At 46.4% G+C, this 15,517-nt stretch overlaps 1 protein-coding gene across 1 annotated transcript; it reads right to left on the reverse strand.

Annotated features, from left to right (window-relative positions):
• Positions 1-11,529: 11,529 nt before the first annotated feature.
• On the reverse strand, positions 11,530-12,201 carry LOC120701128. Its single transcript, XM_039985280.1, has one exon. The coding sequence runs from the start codon at positions 12,199-12,201 to the stop codon at positions 11,530-11,532; it is 672 nt and encodes a 223-aa protein (XP_039841214.1).
• Positions 12,202-15,517: the final 3,316 nt, after the last annotated feature.

The raw sequence follows: 15,517 nt of genomic DNA on the forward strand, positions 1-15,517 counted from the left end.
TGTACGCATTGAATTTGCGCTTGCGATCATTCTCCAGCTCCGAACAGACGTTTTCCAGAAGGATGGCCCTGTTCATAAGGGTGTTGAAATCTGGATAGATATGAGTGACTAGTTGGGTCCTCAGTGCCGGACTCAGTCCTCTCCTATAGCAGTCCGGCTTTTTCTTGTTAGTGTCGACGTCATCCAGTGCGTAGCGGGACAGCTTCATGAATTTCCAGATGTATTGGGTGACAGTCATGGCACCCTGCTTCAGATTGCGGAACTCTTCTGCCTTCATTTCCATTATCCCTTCTGGGATATGGTATTCACGGAATGCCTCCTGAAATTCCTCCCAGGTGATGTTCTTGGGATTCTCTGAGGCATAGCTGTAGTTATCCCACCATTCTCCAGATGTTCCAATGAGTTGGTGGGTTGCCAGGAGAACTCGGTCTCTTCCTCTTGCATGGATGATATCCAGCTTCTTATTGATCTCGCGAAGCCAATCGTCGGCCTCGAGAGGATCTTCGGCGTGGTCGAAAGTGGGAGGCCTAAACTTCGTAAATTCTGAAAGTCTTGCCTCTGCTCCGCGGGCATTCTCGCGGCGTCCTTATCGGTCCTGAACGAGGGCTTCCAGCAACCGTGTCTGCTGAGCCATAACGGCTACCAGATCATTCATCGAAGGCTCGGGCAACTCCTGCTCTTCGTCCTCCGGTTCCATTTCAACTTCTTCACTTTCCTCTTCTTCTTCGGCTACATAATCTTCGTCTAGCTCCTCATCGTCATAGTTAGCTCCTTGTATGCCAACTCTTGCTAGACTTCTTCTTCTTCCTGGCGATGATTTGCACATGCGGGGACAGGTGACGGGTTCCTTTAGTTAGCCTGTCTGACACGATTTGGTCGTGCCACTTGCCTTCTAGCTGCTTCCTCGTTGTCCTGAGCGGCGTGCTCACGGCGGGCTTGGATGCGAGCAGAAGGAGCACGCGGCATCTGCGTCCGGTGATAGCATGAGGTAAGAAGAGAGGTTCTATGGGGGTCTAGCTAAGGAAGATTTTTAGGAAAAACAAAGCAAGGAACACGGGGCACACAAACAACACTTCATTACAATACAAGAACAAACACATACATTATTTTTCCTATATGCGACCCACAGATCGCATACGTACATACATAACTAGAACATAGTTTTGCGTCATCTAAGTTACGCATAAACATGACTCAGGGGGTCAATAACTTTCTAATGGAGGCAGTTGTTCAAGGCGATGCCACACTCGCCATTGACTTAACCTAGACTCTACTACTGGGTCGATGTAGGCGTCGTCATCAAAGTCCTCAAAGTCTGTAAGTCTAAGGGCAGGGTCGTGCTCTTCTAGGGACTCGGCGGTGTCGTCGCTGTCGTAGTAGATCTGAATCTCTGGGTCCTCCTCCTCCTCATATGCTGGCTGGGGCGGAGGTGGAACTCTGCCATCGACGACTCCAGGTGCGTAGCTGGTCTTCTTCACCTTACCGCCCCACGGGTAGGTGAAAAGTCTCTTGCGAGCTACGTTGCGGCGTCGTGGTCCTCCATGCGTATAGTGGCAGTCCTGGTAGACCTGGTTGAGGATCCTGGCGAGGCTCTCCTCGGACTTCTCCCATGCCTCCTAGATGGTACGAATCCGGTCCTCTGTTGCTGCAAGCTGAGCTCTAGTCTGCTCCAACTCAAACCATAGTGCTCGCTCTCTGTCCTCGGCACCTACGGCTCTCTGAACAGCCTCGGTCAGCACCGCAGAGAGGGATATTAGGCTAGGGAAGGGAGAGGTCATCTCATCCTCGTATCCTGCCATCTGCGAAAATTTTGAAGGAGATGACTCAGTAGAAATAAAAATATTTTTTATACAAAAGAGAATAAGAAAGGACTATAAGCAGTTTTCGAAATTAATTTTTTAGTAAATTAGATCATATCTAGCGGCCAATCCTAGGGTCTCGTCCTACAGCCAAACTTCGGCTCTGATACCACTTCTATCGGACCCCGTCTCCGAGATCCACTGTGCTTACCGTATCAGTCCTTGGATCAGTAGCTGATACGCACAGAGTAACAGAAATGGTACAAAAAGCCTTACATCGCACAATATGCATAGAACAGAATCTTCTATAAACATTCATAACGGCTCGCAGGCTGTAAACTTTATTACACAGTGAAGGAACTACGCGATCATCCAAAACCACAGGCAAAAGTTTGGGTGCAGGCGAAACCCTAACTGCGCGTCCTCGTCTACGTCGAAGTCGCCTTCTGCATCTTCTGTTGAAAAGCATGATGTTGGATGGGTTGAGTACATAATGTACTCAGCAAGTTCTATCTTTTAAAGCATAGGTTATTTAGATGCATAGGATAAGGCAAGGGATGGCTCAGGGTTTATTTTGCGGAAATGTTGTGTTTGATGCAAGAGTGTTATTTTGCCATGTTTCTTTTGAAAGAAGAAAGGTACGAAAGGAGTATATTTCATCATAATGGGTTTGGCCCTGGGGGAGATACTTCCATCCCGCCAGTTCCCGTGCTTCAAAGCACGCTGCCACACATTGGCATTCTCACACATCTTTGCCCAACTTCTTGGTGTCCGAGTTCAGGAATCTTTTCCATTAACACACACACACACACACACACAAAGCTATTAAAAATCTAATCACTGTGACTCCACCATAGCATGCCTGAGACCGCAGGCACGGCTATTCGGATAGATTTTATCTCTGCAGAGTTTGTACACTTTCCCCACACGATGTACTTGAGTTGCGTCAAGTACAACTTTATCTCGTACACGCATAGGACATATAGCCCACAACCACCACGGAACAACCAGGGGCCCAACTAGCACACAGCTAATCAAGGATATTTAATTTAGTTCACGACACGGTACGGCACACAGGTCCCGTGCCGGGGCCAGACTCCGGTACGCCACACAGGTCCCGGGTCCGCTCCTGGTGTCCGTTGCACCCTGCCTCCAGGTGAATTGCGGCTCTAAGCCTATGGATTCATGACCAAGTCCGTCCTAGGTCGGACATGTGGTTGCACGAAACAAATGCTAGATGATAACCACAATGACAATCCTTATGCGCTAGGGCAGACTCTCTGTAGCATATGTACAAAGTAGGTACATAGCCATGTCTTTCCCAGCTCAAAATAGTTTTCAAACCATTCATGATCCATCATGAGAAAAATGTTATTTTGAAAGCTATGCATTAGCGAAGCTCTAGCCTAAGCATTCGAATTAATTCTTTTATCCTAGGATTATCAAGGAATCAAGGTGCTCGAAGCTCAAGGATCGGCGTAATTGACAAATTTGGGTAATTACTATCACTGAGAAAAATATTTAAAAAGTCACACCATGCATAAAATAAAAGTCCGGTTTAAATGTTGGTCATATTTTATGTTTGCAAAAACTCTGGGTTCAACATGATCAAGGAGGGGCGATAGGACTTGCCTTCAGGTTCGTCGACGGGTTCTTCCTCGTAGTCCGAGTCTTCGGGGTCGTCGTCGAACGCGGCATGATTCAAACCTACGTACGTATGTTGAGAGCGTCACTAATGGTGGCGCGCGTGATTGGGCTCGATAGGAAGCGGTGGAGTTGCTCAGTTGTGGCGAAAAGGGGCGCAGAAGCACCGGGGTCCCATTTATAGGCTGAGTTTTGTTGGTTCGGGGAGGGGTAGCTCGGGAAGCTTCTCCCGAGCGCCAATGGCGGTGGCAGTTGGGGCCGGGCACGACCAGAGAGGGAGATAGAGGGGCGCATGCTCGAGCGGGGTAGGGGCCGGGAGAGGGGAGTGGGGGCCGAGCGAGGTGAGGGCGGGGCCGAGCTCGAGCTCGGCGGCCACGTGGCCCGGGCTTGGGTAGGGGCCAGTCTGGAGGAAGAAGAAGGGGGAAGACGGCGACGGCGTCTGAGCGCGGGGGCGCGGATAGGAGGGAGAAGGCGGAACGGGGAAGCGGCGGAGGCGGGTTTGCGCGGCGCGGGCTGGCGGCAGCGGCGCCCGCGCGGGTTGGGCCGGGCGTCGGCCCAAGAGGGAAGGAGGGGGGCGGGTCGGGCCGGGGATAGTCGGGCCGCGCGGGAGAAAAGAAGAAAGGGCGGCCCGTTTAGGGTTTAAAGATTCAAACAATTTTCAAATGGTTTTGGATTCAAATTTGAGTGGAATTTGAAAAGTTTGGGGCACAATAGGAACAACAAAAATTCGATTAGAGCCACTATAACCTGAAGGGGCACTCAAAAACTTTTGAAAAACTTTTTGAAAGATTTTTATTTCAAAAGAGATTTAAAACTACTAGCGGGTTTAGACAAAATTTATTTGAACTTTGAAAATTCAAAATTTTATTTCGCAGTGTTGGGAGGAAAGCGAAAATTGGGTGTTACAGTGATAGACCACCCTGGTCCATCATCTAGACCCAAAGGTGTGACCGAACCAGCCCATCGATCCAACCGACCAAACCGGGTCCGTGCTACAGCAAACGGGTCCGCGCTGCAGTGGCTCGCCATTTTTTTTATTCAGCCATTCCATGGAACTAATGTCAGCCACCTCGACTTTTAATCAGTCATTCGTGTTTATTCAGCCATTCTATGAAAATGATGTCAGCCACCTCGACTTTTGTTCAGCTATTTTTGATTTTTTGTTCAGCCATTTCTAATTTTGTTCAGTCATTCGTGTTTGTCAGCCATTTCATATAATTTCTTTCAGCTATTTTTGATCTATTCTGCAATTATTTGCGAAAGTGAGAATGAGATAAATACATCAAGTGAGATCTAGTTTTGAAGCTTTAATCGCGACGAACACGATGGTGAAATCAGTTTTCAATTTTGACACTTAATTTAGGAGATATTAATTTTTTAAACTATGCATGCATATGAGAGTGGGTTAGGAGGGCTGGTCTGGGAGGGTGGATGTCACACCCGGTTTCGAAAAGAACACCAGATGTATCACATATGTGTGCCAGGATCAAGTTTCACACATATGGAAGACGTCATCAGTGAATATATCAAAGACAATGTTCAACAACGTAAACAAAAGGAAATAAGTACTTTATTACACACTCCGATAGATAGACACGAAGGTCTTAACGTTTCACCAATAACCTATACGATATCTCCAGAATATCTTCATGAACTCCCACAGGAACTTTGACTGGTGAACGCTCCTAGAATTCCTCAAAGTCATTGAAGTAGTCCACTTTATTGTTCTCTTCTGAACAGCAATTAGGCAAGGGTGAGTACACTTATGGTTGGTACTCAGCAAGTGGGGTGAAGATGCAAAGCCACCAAGGAAAGGCTAAGGTTTATTGCAGTTAGCCTTTTAGTTGGTCAAATTTTATTAGCAGCACCTAATTACTAGGTATAAGTTTATACCAACCCACTTAAACATAAAGATCATAAAAGAGCCCAAATTATATAACCAAAAACCACGATTTAACTATTCTTCAAGTTCAATTATCATGTGAGGGTCCAAGCCGCTCATGACCGCGAGCACGACTGATATATCAGTTTTACACTCTGCAGAGGTTGTACACTTTCCCCACAATTCGTGTCCCCCTGAGTCGCCCGGGTTTGCAAGGCCCTTAAACACTTCCTTTGGTGAGTGGCGAGGGGTCCACTACAAGGCTTTTACAAAGATTCCCTAACAAGTGACAACCCGCTAAGGTTTCAAGTCAAAGTAGAGCATAACCCTCCATAATTGTCAGCACCTTAGCAAAGACTGCTACCCCAAGAGGACCGGGCTATACCCCATCGATGCTTCCCCTCTTGCCCTTTCGGTAAGACTGTCACAAGCTAGAGTTGCTAATTAATCAGCCAAGACCAGAGCCATGTGGTATTGTGGTTGTACGGTTTTCTTGGGTGGTTCTCCATGTTCCATTTACATAGCCTGCTCTTGTAAATAAAACAAGTAACAACATAAAACAAATTTATCATTTTCAAAAGATTAAGATAACACCATTGCCAAAGTTAAGCAACTAAGCCGTTCTACCCAACAAGATATAGAACTCGGTGTTTCAAGGCTTAGGTAAAAAGACTAGGTAATGTCCTTAATAGGATTCCCATCAATTTCATGCATAAAACAATAAAGTAAAGTGTTTATCATGCTATTATTGGGATCAAAATAGAACATGTAGAGGGGGAAAATCCACTTGCCTTCCTCGTTTAATTGCTGGTTCTCTTCCTCGTAAGCTTGCTCTTGCTCTCCCTCGAACGGCATGTCATCTACACGATCACACAAGCAAAGCATACAAGACAAAATAAGAAATAGTATAAAACAGTAAAAACAAAACTGAAAATGTTGAAAAACAAGTAGAGCATGATGCAAGGATCGCGTGAGCGCAAGATTCACTGATAACGGAGTTAGAACATGAAAGATATGGCTGAATTAAGGTTCCAGGGACTTGTTTGAGAGAGATATGAACTTCTAGGGCTATATCTGAAGAAACCAGGGGCTAAAACCTAATTAAACTCATAAACTGAGGGTCCATGGTGTAAAACTAAGGTCCAGGGATGGCGGGCACAAAAACCAGAAAAGACAGGGGTTTAAACAAAAGAAACTGGACCTAAAACTAATTACTTTTGAACTACTCAGGACGGAGGGTTGATTTGAAGAAAGGTTAGGGTCTCTTTTGCAAAAGTGATGGGGACGGCTCTGGTTGACCGGTATTGATCGGGTTTTAGACCGATCTGGTCCATCGGATCTTGATCCGATGGTGCATGTGTGGTGCTGGCGCCTCGGCTTGGCGGTGACGCAGCTCATCTCGGCTCGGCTTGCGGCTCTTGACGCAGCGAGCGGCTGGTGGCTCGCGAAGCGATGGCGGCTTGGGCGGGCGGCATTGCACCGGCGGCCGGTGGAGGTGGCAGTGGGGTCGCCGGAGGTGGCGCCCTGGTGCTCGGCTTCGTGCGCAGGGAGGCCGAGGAGGACGAGATGACGACGGCGAACGTGAAGGCGTGGTCGAAGTGGCGAGGCATCGGCCGGAGAGGTGCAGGCCACGGCGGCGAGGCGTGGCCGCGGAACTCTGGCGAACAATCGCCATTGCGGGGAGGCACAGACCCGAGGGGAAACGGGTGGGCAGCGAAGCTCACCACCACGCGAAGCTTCTTCGGCGGTCGGAGTCGAAGGGGAGGCGATGGAGTGGTGGATCAATGGTGGCGACCCGAGCTTGGTGGTGGCGGAGCTTTTCTGCAGAGCTGTGGAGTAGGGGCGAGGAGAGGAGGTGGAAAAGGAGGAGAGGCCGGGCTCGAGTGGTGCTTTTGTAGGCCGAGAGGGAGGGGGAACGGCGGCAGAGGAAGAGGCGCGATGCTCGGGTGCGGGCCGGCCATGGTGGCCATGAATGGCGCATGGTGGTGCGGCCGTGGCAGGAAACGGAGGGGAGGCGAGGGGGCGCGAGTGAAGGCTCCACTGAGCCTTGATGGCTCGGAGTAAAGGAGGGGAAAGGAAGGCGAGCAGGCGTAGGCGCGGAGCGGAACGGCCGGGCAGCGCTCGACACAGGGGGGTCCGGCGGGAGGAAGGAGGAGGATCTGTCGGCGGGGCCCACCGGTCAGTGAGAGAGAGGGAAGGAGAGAGGGTTGGGGTGGACTGGGCTGGCGTGATGGGCTTGCTGGGCCGAGAAGAAAAGAAAAGAGGGGAGGGAGAGATGTGGGCTGGGCTGGGAAGAGAGAAGAAAGAAGTTTTCTTCTTTTTTTTAACACAAACTTCATTTGAACAAAATTCGTTTGAAAACAAACTCAATTTGAATTTTGGGTGTTACAAATCCTACCCCCTTAAGAAGAATCTCGTCCTCGAGATTCGAATAGATTGGAGAACAGCTGAGGGAATTCTGCCATAAGCTCATCTTCTCTTTCCCAAGTGGCTTCATCCTCGGAATGGTGACTCCATTGCACTTTGCACATTTTGATTATTTTGCTCCTAGTAATTCTCTGGGATGTCTCCAATATTTTGACTGGATGCTCTGAATATGTCAAATCATCTTGCACATTAAGCTCCTCCTGTGGTAACCGTTCTTCAGGCACTCTCAAACACTTTTTCAACTGAGATACATGGAACACATCATGAACATCTGACAATCGTTCAGGGAGTTCCAACTGATGTGCCACTTCACCTTTCCTTTCTAGAATCTGAAAAGGACCAATATACCGAGGTGACAACTTTCCTTTTACCTTGAGTCTGCGGAGACCTCTGATAGGTGATACTTTAAGATACACATAATCTCCAACTTCAAATGTCAATTCCCTTCTCCGTGTATCGGCATAACTCTTCTGTCGCGATTGTGCAGTCCTGAGATTATCCCGAATTATCTGAACTTGTCTTTCAGCTTCCTGAAGAATTTCTGGACCAAATACTTGACTTTCTCCTATCTGACTCCAGTACAATGGTGTTCTGCACTTTCTCCCATATAAAGCTTCAAACGGGGCCATCTTGAGACTAGCTTGATAACAATTGTTATAAGAGAATTCTGCATATGGCAAACTTTTATCCCAACTTCCTCCATGCTTCAAAGCACAAGCTCTTAACATATCTTCTAGAACTTGATTAGTTCTTTCAGTCTGACCATCTGTCTGCGGATGATATGCAGAACTGAAATTGAGCTTTGTACCCATTGACTCATGTAACTTCTGCCAGAAACGTGATGTGAATTGAGTACCACGATCAGATACTATTTTCTTTGGAACACCATGTAGACATATGATCCGTGACATGTACAACTCTGCTAGCTTGGTTCCGGTATAAGTTGTTTTGACTGGTATGAAATGAGCAGCCTTTGTTAATCTGTCCACTATAACCCATATGGAATCGTAGCCATCACGAGTGCGAGGTAACCCTACGATGAAATCCATACCAATTTCTTCCCATTTCCATTCAGGCACTTTCAATGGTTGTAACAAACCTGCTGCCCTTTGATGTTCTGCTTTTACTCTCTGGCACACATCACACAAAGCAACGTGGGTTGCTACATCACTTTTCAAACCATACCACCAGTACTTCTCTTTCAAATCTTGATACATCTTAGTGCTACCAGGGTGGATGGAATAAGCTGAATCATGTGCCTCTTTCAGAATGAGTTCCCGAAGATGATCAATGTCAGGCACACAAATTCTATTTCTGAACCAAACAGTTCCTTGTTCATCTTCTGTGAAATCTGGGGCTTTGCCTAAACCAATTAAAATCTTGATTTCCTTGATTTTAGCATCTGTTAGTTGCCCTTCTCTGATCTCTTTCTCCAGTGTAGGTTCAATTTCCATGGTCATGGCCTCAGTATGATAAATGATCCCTAAGTTGAGTCGTTCCATTTCCCAACACAATTCTTGGGGCATCAAACGAGCTATAGCCATATTTGCTTGACCCTTTCGACTTAGTGCATCTGCTACAACATTTGCCTTGCCTGGATGGTACTGAATATCTAGATCATAATCTTTAATCAACTCTAACCATCTGCGTTGTCTCAGGTTGAGATCCCTCTGAGTGAATATGTACTTCAAACTTTGATGATCAGTGAAGATCTGACATTTATTTCCGATCATATAATGTCTCCAAATCTTTAGTGCGTGCACTACGGCAGCTAATTCCAAATCATGAGTAGGATAATTCTGCTCATGCTTTCTCAACTGTCTAGAGGCATATGCTACCACTTTGTTATCTTGCATCAACACACATTCGAGACCGAGACGTGAAGCGTCACAGTAAACATCAAACCCTTTGTGAATATTAGGCATTATCAACACCGGGCCGGTGGTTAGCCTCATTTTCAGTTCCTCAAAACAAGACTGACATGCGGCATCCCATTTGAATTCTTTCCCATTTTCCAATAGAGAAGTGAGAGGTTTCACAATCTTTGAGAATCCTTCGATAAATCTACGGTAGTAGCCTGCAAGTCCAAGGAAACTTCTAATTTCTGACACATTCTTGGGCGGATTCCAATTCAGAACATCCTGAACTTTTCTAGGGTCTACTGCAATTCCTCCATCTGAAATAACATGTCCAAGGAAGGATACTTCTCTCAGCCAAAAATCACATTTACTCAACTTGGCATACAACTGATTTTCTCGAAGCTTTTGTAACAACAATCTTAAGTGTTCCTCATGTTCTTCTTCATTCTTGGAAAATACCAAGATATCATCTATAAACACAACCACAAACTTGTCGAGATACTCCATGAACATCTTGTTCATCAAATACATGAAGTATGCTGGAGCGTTTGTCAATCCAAATGACATCACCGTGAATTCATACAGACCATATCTGGTTGTGAACGCCGTCTTGGGAATATCTGACAGTCGAATCCTTAACTTATGGTATCCCGATCTCAGATCAATTTTAGAGAAAATCATAGCACCTCTCATCTGATCAAACAAGTCCTCAATTCTGGGTAGCGGGTACTTATTCTTGATGGTCACATCATTAAGTGCTCTATAATCTACACACATTCTTCTACTGCCATCCTTTTTATCAACAAAGATGACTGGTGCTCCCCAAGGTGATGAGCTAGGATGGATAAATCCTTTCTTTAATAATTCTTCTATTTGTTTCTTTAATTCACTCAAATCCTTAACATCCATTCTATACGGCCTTTTAGAAATAGGTGCAGTGCCAGGTAAAAGATCAATACTGAACTCAATATCACGATCAGGTGGCATACCTGGTAAATCTTCCGGAAATACATCGGGGTATTCACTAACAACCTTGATGTCTTCCAAAGGCATTCCCTTCATCTGATTTACTACACAGTCTGCTATGGATAGAGGTGTTGCAATAAACTCAAACCGTTCTCCTTCTGGACTTGTGAGAAGCACTGACCTCTTGGCACACTGAATAACTGCATCAACTTTGCTTAGCCATCCCATTCCCAGAATGACATCAATCCCACTAGAATCTAGCACTATAAAGTTGGCATAGAAATCTCTGTCCATAATCTTGAAACTAATTCCAAGACATTGATACGTGGCCTTCATATTGCCCCCAGGCGAACTAACTAGCATGTGTTTTGACATAGTATGCACGGGAATACCATATTTTGCAACAAACTGAGCGGAAAATAAAGGAATGCGATGCCCCAGAATCAAATAAAACTGATGCATGAGCTGAGTGGACTAGGAACATACCAAACACAACATCCTGAGCCTCTTGAGCTGTTTCCGCAGCCACATGATTCACTCTTCCACGAACGTAGTTCTGCTGGCCTTTGTTACCCTGTGGAATCTGGTTGTTATTTCTGGGCGGCGGCTGCTGCTGTGGTTGTTGTTGATTCTGTCTATGTCCACTGTTCCTCTGGTTTTGGGGGGTCTGCGCGTTGCGCTTGGGGCAATTGTTGGCATAATGTCCCACTTCGCCACACTTGAAGCAGCCATTGGGTTGAACTGGGTTGTTGTTCCTGACCGGTGCTCCTGATGTGTTGCTCGAACGATTCTGTTGCTGACTAGGTGTGCGCTGAGTCTGCTGATTGTAACGCTGCGGTTGCTGCTGGGAGCGCCGACTTTGTTGATTCTGCTGATAGTTTCCACCTTGTCCTCCAGAACGAGACGGAAAACTCTGCGAAGAGCTGTAGCGGGGGCGGGTGTTACTACTGGACTACCCCTGAGACTGGAACTTGCGCTTCTGTTCGCCCAGTTCCTTGTGCTTGCTCTCCAAGCCTATAGCTTTATCTAGCAATGTCTGGAAGTTAGGAAAGGTGTGACTCTGCAGCTGATAGTTGAGTGGCCCTATCAAACCATCCAGAAAACGATCATGTCTCTTTGCATCGGTGTCAACATCATTAGGAGCATAACGAGACAATTGTGTTAACTTGTCCCTGTACTCACTAAATGACATACTGCCCTGCTTCAGAGCCAAGAATTCCTTCTGTTTGAGCTTAATCACACCTGCTGGAATGTGGTGTTCACGAAAACTATTACTGAATTCCTCCCAGGTGATGGTGTTGGCATCTGCTTGTGCTACTGTATAAGCATCCCACCAATCGGCCGCAGAACCCTCCAAACGCCCTGAGGCGTACAAGACCCTTTCACAATCAGTACACTGTGTAATATCCAGCTTCTTACTAATAATTTTCAGCCAATCATCAGCATCTAGAGGATCCACTAAATGTGAATAAGTAGGAGGGTGGTGACTCATGAAGTCTCTGTGCTTGTCTCTAGGCTGCGGGGCTGCATGAGGTGCTTGTTGGTTCTGTTGTGCTTGCATGTTTGCAACAGTAGCGGTGAGGTTCTGCAAGAGTTGCATCTGAGCTGCCAAGAATTGCTCCATTGATGGATTTGGTGGTGGGGTGGCAATGGATTTTGCTGGTTAACTATGTGGGCACGCCTCGTGCTAGGAATATCTTGCCCTCCACCTGACCTGGTGTTTACCATCTGATTGTTAGAGAGATGAATTTTGGATAAGAATGATGAACTGATAAAGAGAAGATAAAGTAGAAAGATAGCCCAGATATAAGCCCAAAATAGATTTAAACATTTTATTTAAGCAAAACGAGTTATCACAAACCAAACACTTGTTCACAAAGCAAGCATTATTACATCGCACGTCCTCGCAGGAACGGTTCTATCGAGACAAAACATGTAAAGGGTAACCAGCCTAAGAGCCTAGAAGACTAGCCTAGAAGACCGGTGATGGAGCCAGGAGCACCGAAGCGGAGCCTCTTGCGGGGTGGCGACATCGCGGGGATGGGAGTCTCCTCATCCTGATCAGGTGGTGGCGCCTGTCCTGCAAGCTAGGCCTCAAGCTGTGCGATCCGATCCTGGGCTTCACGCAGCTTCTCATGGGTCTCTTCGTACTCCATGGTGAGGCACTCGAGGTCAGTGTTGAGCGCAGCAGTGACTCGGGCGAGGGTGCTGACGCGATGCTCTCCATCTTCTCCCAGTGCAACCATCATCTGCTCAGACCCACTAGCTCGGCGAGGAACATGGCGGTACTCGGTGGTGTGCAGCACCTGGTGGTGGGTGTGGCAGAGAGAACACAAGGCTCTCCTGGCGGTGCTGCTGATGGAGGCGGCGTATGTAGAGTGAGGCGTAGTAGAGTCGTGAGCCGAACTGGTCTTCATGCCATGATCACCCTCCCTGCGTTCCCTGATGTGCACCTCAGTGATGTAGTAGTCGCCGATAGAAGAGTCGGTGTAGTGGTACGTGAAGTAGAGGGGGTTCACATTGTTGCCCAATTCTGTAAGTACATCCTGCAGCAACAAGGAGAAGTAACCAGGCTCGACCAGTGAGGTGATAACATTACGAGTTATCACACGAGGACCATTGCCTGCTGGCCACCAGATGAGTTCCTGTTGTTGTTGGAGCTGTCACCCTGATCATTGTTGCTCTGCCCATCTCCCTCAGAGTCTTCACCATCACCCTCATCCTCACTGTCATCACTGTCATCTCCAGAGTCGTTCGGGTCTCCTCCAGCAGCGGTAGGTACTGGAGCGTCTGGAGCAGGAATAGCTAGCGGTGGAGGTGGTGCATCTGCTTCTGGTGCTGGGTGAGCTGGTGAGTCAACCGGCACAAGTTGACCATCCTCATCTTCAACATAGCATCTCTGGATCTTCATCAACATCTTCCATGGGCTGAGGTGGAGCTGGAGCAGGTGCTGGAACTGGAGCTGGGGCTGGAGCTAGAACAAACTGAGCAACATAAGCGGGTGCGGGACCTCCGGTGCGCTTGCGTGCAGTCTGACGAGTCCGGACCATCTGATAGAGCAGGAACAAAACTCAGAATAAGTTGGAATCAAATCAAAATACTGATAAAGAACAAAGAAAACAAATTAGATTTTTATGAAGTAAATTAATTTTTTTTGAGCTGAAAGGCTTGCTAGAAAATGAGTCCTTAATTCGTCCATTTCTATCTAGGTTTGCGTCCTACAGTCAACATAGCTCTGATACCACTTCTGTCACACCCGGTTTCGAAAAGAACACCAGATGTATCACATATGTGTGCCAGGATCAAGTTTCACACATATAGAAGACGTCATCAGTGAATATATCAAAGACAATGTTCAACAACGTAAACAAAAGGAAATAAGTACTTTATTACACACTCCGATAGACAGACACGAAGGTCTTAACGTTTCACCGATAACCTATATTGTTCTCAAAGTCACTGAAGTAGTCCACTTCATTGTTCTCTTTTGAACAGCAATTAGGCAAGGGTGAGTACACTTATGGTTGGTACTCAGCAAGTGGGGTGAAGATGCAAAGCCACCAAGGAAAGGCTAAGGTTTATTGCAGTTAGCCTTTTAGTTGGTCAAATTTTATTAGCAGCACCTAATTATTAGGTATAAGTTTATACCAACCCACTTAAACATAAAGATCATAAAAGAGCCCAAATTATATAACCAAAAACCACGATTTAACTATTCTTCAAGTTCAATTATCATGTGAGGGTCCAAGCCGTTCATGACCGCGAGCGCGGCTGATATATCAGTTTTACACTCTGCAGAGGTTGTACACTTTCCCCACAATTCGTGTCCCCCTGAGTCGCCCGGGTTTGCAAGGCCCTTAAACACTTCCTTTGGTGAGTGGCAAGGGGTCCACTATGAGGCTTTTACAAAGATTCCCTAACAAGTGACAACCCGCTAAGGTTTCAAGTCAAAGCAGAGCATAACCCTCCCTAATGGTCAGCACCTTAGAAAAGGCTGCTACCCCAAGAGAACCAGGCTATACCCCATCGATGCTTCCCCTCTTCCCTTTCGGTAAGATTGTCACAAGCTAGAGTTGCTAATTAATCAGCCAAGACCAGAGCCATGTGGTATTGTGGTTGTACGGTTTTCTTGGGTGGTTCTCCATGTTCCATTTACATAGCATGATCTTGTAAATAAAACAAGTAACAACATAAAACAAATTTATCATTTTCAAAAGATTAAGATAACACCATTCCCAACATTAAGCATCTAAGCCGTTCTACCCAACAAGATATAGAACTCGGTGTTTCAAGGCTTAGGTAAAAAGACTAGGTAATGTCCTTAATAGGATTCCCATCAATTTCATGCATAAAACAATAAAGTAAAGTGTTTATCATGCTATTATTGGGATCAAAATAGAATATGTAGAGGGGGAAAATCCACTTGCCTTCCTCATTTAATTGCTGGTTCTCTTCCTCGTAAGCTTGCTCTTGCTCTCCCTCGAACGACACATCGTCTACACATTCACACAAGCAAAGCATACAAGACAAAATAAGAAATAGTATACAAACAGTAAAAACAGAACTGAAAATGTTGAAAAACAAGTAGAGCATGATGCAAGGATCGCGTGAGCGCAAGATTCACTGAAAACGGAGTTAGAACATGAAAGATATGGCTGGATTAAGGTTCCAGGGACTTGTTTGCGAGAGATATGAACTTCCAGGGCTAGATCTGAAGAAACCAGGGGCTAAAACCTAATTAAACTTATAAATCGAGGGTCCAGAGTGTAAAACTAAGGTCCAGGGATGGCGGGCATAAAAACCAGAAAAGACAGGGGCTTAAACAAAAGAAACTGGGCCTAAAACTAATTACTTTTGAACTACTCAGGACAGAGGGTTGATTTGCAAAAAGGTCAGGGTGTCTTTTGCAAAAGTGATGGGGACGGCTCTGGTTGACCGGT

Source organism: Panicum virgatum, chromosome 3K (genome assembly GCF_016808335.1).
Source record: "Panicum virgatum strain AP13 chromosome 3K, P.virgatum_v5, whole genome shotgun sequence".
NCBI lineage: Eukaryota > Viridiplantae > Streptophyta > Magnoliopsida > Poales > Poaceae > Panicum > Panicum virgatum.

Coding starts and splice junctions, on each gene's coding strand:
- LOC120701128 (XM_039985280.1), bottom strand. CDS start 12,201: ATGGAGCAATTCTTGGCAGCTCAGATGCAACTCTTGCAGAACCTCACC.